The sequence below is a fragment of the Protobothrops mucrosquamatus genome, unplaced genomic scaffold (assembly GCF_001527695.2).
Source record: "Protobothrops mucrosquamatus isolate PMUCROS unplaced genomic scaffold, P.Mucros_1.0 scaffold194, whole genome shotgun sequence".
NCBI lineage: Eukaryota > Metazoa > Chordata > Lepidosauria > Squamata > Viperidae > Protobothrops > Protobothrops mucrosquamatus.
The window spans coordinates 466,239-473,353 of record NW_015386550.1 but is presented as its reverse complement, the minus strand read 5'-3'; the positions used below and the strand labels follow the sequence as shown (position 1 = coordinate 473,353).

The window sequence follows — 7,115 nt, the reverse complement described above, 5'->3', positions numbered from 1 at the left end:
CAAAATTTGCACAACTTCTAGAAGAAGAGCATTAGAAAGTGTTTGCAATGATTTAGGATTTTGAAAGGCAACCTAGTTTTAGATTTCCCAAAGCTGTATCTCAATTAGTAATGGGAAAAGCCAGAAAAATGTTTTTTTTCTTTTCTGTAGGTTAACCAATCATGGTTTGACTACATCTCTATTCAAGAGCAGTTCTGTAAGAAATGAGCAAATGTGTCCTTTTTCACGTGAAAGCAATTGGGGATTGCAGCATGTTTAGAAAACTGTTTCAGATCAAAAGTTCCCTTATTTGCAATAGCTGTCAAGTCAGGAGAGAATTTTATTCTAAATTTTCCACTGACATACAGCTTTCTATATGCAGGATATTTGAAATAGTAGAGAGAAATTACGTAAGAGCAATGCAGACTTTGTCCACCCTACTCTAGGCTCTCTGAAACTGGAACATAGTAAGACCAAATTGGGGTGGGTGGGGAGCCAGCAGAAGGGTTTGAAAATGAGCTGGTTTGCACTGGTTGATTAAATTCTCCCAATGTGTCCTGATGGGAGAGGCACTTAGGGAGCAGCTTAAGTTGCTTGTTTGTTTAAAATGTATTTATTTAAAAGAATTGTGTGACTTCCCACCTTCATCCACAACGTGGGGCAGCTCATGTTGCCAACTCCTCCATTCTAAGGCCCTGACCTCCTCCAGTCAAATGATTTGGAGCAGAACTATTAATAAAAGGGCTAGAGAGAATCCACAAGGTATGCTGTGCAATCTTTATCCTGCCTTGTTGTAATATACAGAAGAAATCAAACCGCCCAGAAGTTGTATTTTCATATAATAGAATGCTGGTAGAGCTGGTTCTCTCCCTCTCCATCCAAAGAAGAAATTTCTACCTTTTGTTTCTACTGCACAAAGTGATGGGATTACACAAAAGGAAGCTGTTTGTGATACAGGTTCAGTGACCACTGAAACCTGTGACAACAAGTGGTAGTTGTAACTGAAGTTGTGGCTGGCACAACACCCACACATTTATGTGATTGCGATCCAGGTGCTCAGCAATCAGCCCAGATTTCTGACATTGCAAGTTTCATTCATTCACATGTTCATGATTTGCAGCCTTCCTTTCCTGCTTCCCACAAGAGATCTTTGCTTAACAATGGTAACTAGGGACTGCCAGAACTGCTGTTGCTAAGCAGTAATGTCATGTGATGTTGCACTTTAAAACACATTGCTTAGCAATAGAAATTCCAATATTCCAGTTACAGATATTAACCAAGAACTACCTGTACTGAGGTCACCAAATGACTTCTTTTTGTTTTAGGGACCCTAAAGAAGACTTACATGAGTCTGCATTAACAGGACTGTGCTACAAATTCAGATATTTCATATTTCTCCTTCTGTCTTAATCCTCTGCAGAAAAGGAATGTAAGGATCTACTAGGCAATAGGTTGTTTAGTGCAGAGGTCTCCAACCTTTCCAGGCTCATGGACCGGAGGGAAGGAGAGCAGCTTCAAAATTGGTGCACGTGCACATGGGGCCACGCACACTGACGCGGCACTAGCAGCCCCATTCACATGCAGCATGCTCTGGCACCATGCACCCCCCCCCCGGCGGCGATTAGCAGCCCACCGGGGTTAGCGCCCCCGTTCGTGCATGTGCAAACGGGCCATGGATACCTGCCTTTTGCTAGCGTTCCTGTTCTTGTTCACGCACACATGCAAATGGGCCACGGGCGCTAGCGCGAGTGGGGGGGAATGCATGCATGCATGCACTGGCCAGCCATTTCTGAGGCCTGCTGGCCAAGAGCCCATGGCCTGGGAGCAGGCCATGGCCTATAGGTTGGGGACCCTTGTTTAGTGAATGGAGAGTTAGGAAAGATGACTGTGAGATGTCCTGTCCTAAGATGAACAGCTGCATGCAATTGTCCCAAGAATCTGGAATGTTTCATCAGGCCTGTGCTTATTCAGCTCTGCATTTTGTCATTTCATACCCACACCTTAAAATATAGAAGTCTGTGGATCAAAGATACTGACATTTCCACAAGAAAAAGATTGAAATACTTTCTCTTAAGAACTATATAGCACCATCATCTGCATTAGAGAAATAAGGCCGTGTGGAGACATGGAGGTTTCAGCATTTCTTGGTTTTAAATTTCCTAGAGTTACCCATAGTCTGGCCATTCAAGCACAGAAACGGTGACCAATACTTGTTTTAAACTAAAGAGAAGCCATCTGCTACCTAAAGATGAAAATCCATCTCCGTTTTCAATTGTCACAGGAAGTCTGATGCATAGGGCCAGGAAAGCAAGGTGCGCCATCTTTTCCCTGGTGCTGGTGGTTGCTGCAGATTGCTAAAAATGGACAATAAAATGTCCTGATCCTCTCTCTCTCTCTCTCTCTCTCACACACACACACACACACGCACACACTTTTTTTTTTTTACTGAGACCTGGTGTGACTGCTGGTGCCACTACAATAGGTTAAAATTATGTGGCCAGTATCTAGCATAATGCAGGCTGGGTATGAGGCTTAATAGTGTTGTATACTGATTGTGCCTGAGGAAAGCTATCCATCCTAATATAATGACAAAACAGAATTGATCTGTGTTCAGCTTGCTTATTTTCTCTCTCTCTCTCTCTCTCTCTCTCTCCCTCCCTCCCTCCCTCCCTGTGTTATAAGCATCTGATTCTTGAAAGCAGCACCTCTTAATCTCTGATGGTTTTTTTTCCTACAGACTAAGCAGGCAGTCCAGTCAGCACAATACATCAGCTCACAATATTCCCTGATGCCTTTTCCCATAATGCTGTTCCCAAATAAAAAAAAAAAGGCATCTCCTTGAATTGGGAAATAAAACTCACTCGCAGGCAGCCAAACATCCAACGTCATGAACCATAGCACAGCATTCAACTCTCACTGCTCAAATTCCTGTTGTGAGTGGCCAGTTAGGAATAGAAAGGTTTCCAGAGACAAGAGAGACTTTCATTCTGTCCCAGGCTATGCCATATAGGTTCTGTATGTCAGATCTCCTCAGTGAGCTACAAGAAGACAGAAGCTGTTGCTCCAACCATGAAAGAGCAACATTCCTCAGCTGTGGCTGGCTCAGGAACAGCCAGTCCTAGAACTGCCAAAGAGATTGGTAGCTTCAGGGCAGAGTGGTTCTTCCGTCATCAGTTGTAGATCCTCTCACTCACTTGAGGGCCCTATTTTCTCCTCCACCCGACTGCCATCAAGGGGATGCAATTTGCACTTAGAAGGGGAATGTCGGACAGTTGAACGTGATGACCGAGAAAAACAGGAAGTCAACGACTGAGAGCTGCAGTCACAAGCAATATCCTATAAAGAGAAAAAAAATACTGAGTGGAAAAAGAACAGGTTCAGATGAAGACTTGAGATGGTGGTTAAGAGCAGGAATCTTCATGTTACCCATAGCAGTAAATTCCTTTATGCAGGATTCTGTGTTCGTGCTCTCATCTACATCATACTGAGGCCTGTTGTACTCAATTACTTATAGCCATTAAAGTTAGTTTCCCTTTTCTTGGCAAAAGAAAGATAGAACTGTTCAGTGAAAAAACGCGTCAGCTATAACTGAATATTCATTTTTCATGAAAGAATTTATGAAAGAAGAGTGACAAGCTAAGGTATGTGAAGTTTATTTTTTGTGTGTTTGTGCTGAAGTTGATATTTATAGCTCTATATACTTTTCCTATTTTCATTCTATTCTCTGTGTACAAATTTGTCTTGTTTTGTGTTTACTGTTTGCTAATTTCCAGCATTGTTCTTTAGAAACCACTTTCCTCTCACAGTTGAGTTGCTGGGACATACATGTAAGCCAACTGATAGTAGACAGTATCTAATCTAGTACTAATTAGATATTAATTAGTATCTAATCTAAGAGATAGTCCAGGAGAGGCTGGGAGGAAATAAAAGTAACCCCAAAGCAAAATAGAAGGTAGAAGTGTACCAAGAGAGAGAAATTAATGCACTACTGAGAGATTCTGTAGGCTTCCCAGCTAGAAAAATTGATAGATATAGCAAGGAAGCCCAGAGGAGAAATAGATAAAAACTGGAAAGAGTAAGGCTTACTACAATATTCTTATCTCATCACATACATCCAGTATGAAATTAGATCTATTTGTCAAAGATTTGTATATTTAAATTATTCTGGACAAATAAAAATGTAATATATAAAAGGTAATTAAGGGTGCAATGTATGCCCAACCTCTAATTTAAGTATGCCTGATACCTAGTAGACTTTACTTCAGGTTATTGGTAATCACTTGTCTGTGGTTGGTAATCATTCCTAAAACAGACATTGCATGAAAGAAGAGTAGTTATTGAAATAAATGTCTAGACCAGGGTCTGCAACTTTGGCAACTTTAAAACCTGTGGACTTCAGCTCCCAAAATTCTGGGAATTCTGGGAGCTGAAGTCCACAAGTCTTAAAGTTGTCAAAATTGCAGACCCCTGGTCCAGACTATAAATTAATCCCGATCTGGAAAAAAATGAAGTGTCAAAGGCACATATTAATACATTCCTTGGTTTCATGCAGTTAGAATAAGTATCTTTCACAAGCCTCCTAGACAGATATGATTGCCAGGCTCATCTGAATGTTTTTTAACTACTGTGCAGTCTACACCAAAATATTATGAAAGCCATTGACATCTTTATGTTTTGGCCTTCACATTGTTAGTGGATGGAAAATATCCTATGCTATACTTTAATTCATTGGGAAGGGGGCTAGAAACTCATTTGCTTTTGCTATTAAGAGATATATTCCATATATTGTAATAAATATTACCTCGTTGGCAATAGTAGCAGAAACAGCATCAGTCTCCTTTAAGGTTCTGTCCTTGCCACCTTGGCTTAGACTGGAGAGCTTTGGTTCCTCATTGCAGCTCTGCTTTGTAGTTTTTTTGGAGGTGTTTTCCAAAAGCTGGAGCATTGCTGAGGAAGGTTCTGGCTTCTTGTTACTGTTGTCCCCTCCAACTGGGTCTTTCTTGTCAGGAACCAAAGTGGGACTTTGAGTTCTACCACACACATTCCGGAAAAACTCTTGCACTATACCATATTTTGGTGCTTCTGGCTTGGCTTTACTTTCCTGGCATCCAGGCTTCCATATGGACTCTGTGCTCCCAGAATGCTCCACAACATTGAATAAGCTAGACAAGCCATCATTAATGTTGCTTAGAACTGGACTGTCTCTAGTAGTGGTGGACCGAGCCCAGGCTGAGCCATTTTGCTTACTCTGATGGAGGTTCCACAAGCTTCGGTCCTTGGAATTATCCAGCTTAGATAATGATCTTCTTTGGAGTTTGGGAGAACCATATTTGGGAGAGCAACAGGGCCGTTCAATCCTGGAATGGACTTTGTCCAGAGATGTTGAAATCTGCTTGCTGCGCACTGACACAAGGGAGGAACTTCGTGGTGACCAGCTCTTACTACTGTGGATGCTTCCTCTGGGTATGTCTGTCTGCAAGCCAATACTGACCGTCTGAATAGTCTGGGTACCAACATTGGCCAATCCCACTGTCTGGCTAGAGGTGCTCTTAACCTTTCTTTCAAGGGAACTGGAACGAATAGCTTGACGAACACAATTGGTGATTTCCTTCATGTCATCACTCATGTTGCCAGAAATTTCAAGGTTATGCAGGGATGGTGGGAATTTGGACACTGGAGCTACAGCTTTCTCACTAACAGCACTACCATCAAGTAATTCCCGATGCTGCTTGGAAAAGTTACACAACCATCGACTATACATGTTTTCTGAGCTGTCTGACTCTTCCTTGGGCTTAGCCATTGTGAATAGAAAACCAGGCTCAACCATGATCTTCTCCTCTCTGTTGTGCATTGGAGGAGGTTCCAACCTTCGTACGACAGGTGGGCTATAGTATATGCGGATCCCAGTTTTGTCTGGAGCTGTATAGCTCCTCTGCATTTGTTTCTGGGTCTGTTCCAATGTAGGTAAGTCATTTGTCTGAATGCATTCACAAGGGGAAGCATCCAGCTTCTCTGAAGCCAGGATCTTGGGTGTAGGTTGCTTACTGTTCACACAAGCAAAGTTCTCAAAAGTGATCCCAGTAGGTTCTGGCAACTTCTGTGTAGTTGGAGATACTTTTCTGCTGTGGGCATTGTCTATGATCACAGTGCTGCTTTTGCCAGGAAGATAAGGAGAGCAGTCAAGCAAACTTTCAAATTCAGACATGGAGGAAACTGACTTTGTCCTAAATAGACAAGAGAAAGCAATGAGTAACAACCTAACGTTTGGACTGAGAATTTTATGTGTCCTACCTATGTGATGTCTACTTTTTTTCCTGTCAATTCTGTCAGTTTCCCTGTCATTTTCCAATTAATCTTTTAACATGTCTAAGGATGTAGCAAAAATAGGTGTTGTGAGAATGGATAGAAAGTAGATAGAATTTGCAGACCTGATTCAATTTCTCATGCCTTATGCTATTTTGCCAATGACAAAACTCAGTGCTCCTATTAATAATTCTGTATTTAAAAACAGTGCCATCATCAAAATGACATTTTCAGCATGGGAATAGAATAAAAGCACTACCATGCTCTGGGTTATTGGTAAGATGCCACTTTCTTTTAATCACAAAAATGGTATTTTATGCTAATATACAAATTATTGATGGTGTCAGAATAAGACACAGATTCTTATGTGCACAGAAAATAATAAAAACACTACATCTTCTGTTTAAAATATGCTTTTGAATATGAAATGTAAATGTCCACTGAAAAATAGACTGGTCATCTGTCAACAGTTATCCTACCTTTTTAAATTACTTCCTTTGATATCAATTTCAGAAGCCATCTCTTTGTCAGTGATTTTCTCATTGAGGGTCTGAAAAAAACATAAAAAAAGCTTTTATCAACTGTGATTTTATGATTTTGTGTCAGGAAGGGAGAAACTCAGATAAAATAAGAGTCGTATCAGTTCTCTATGTGAATTTAAAACTTTACTTGTTTGCCTTTAAATAGTCAAAAGAGTTCTAAGACACAGGATGCTTTCTTCCTTATAATAATTATGAACCACATGAGTAATGGAAGTATAACCCAGAGATCCAGAATTGCAAAAATGTTATCTGTTTCTTAGAAAGAATCTTAAACTTTACATGCTTGATGGA

At 40.8% G+C, this 7,115-nt stretch overlaps 1 protein-coding gene across 1 annotated transcript in view; it reads right to left on the bottom strand.

Moving 5' to 3' along the window:
- Window positions 1-3,165: 3,165 nt before the first annotated feature.
- SOGA1 (suppressor of glucose, autophagy associated 1) overlaps window positions 3,166-7,115 on the bottom strand; it is a 45,503-nt gene continuing 41,553 nt past the window's right edge. Inside the window, exons 12-14 of the mRNA XM_015813788.2 lie at window positions 6,762-6,832; window positions 4,781-6,203; window positions 3,166-3,315 (exon numbers count right to left, since the gene is read on the bottom strand). Of these exons, the coding sequence (XP_015669274.1) occupies window positions 3,166-3,315; window positions 4,781-6,203; window positions 6,762-6,832 (1,644 nt within the window). The remainder of the gene's footprint in view (window positions 3,316-4,780; window positions 6,204-6,761; window positions 6,833-7,115) is intronic.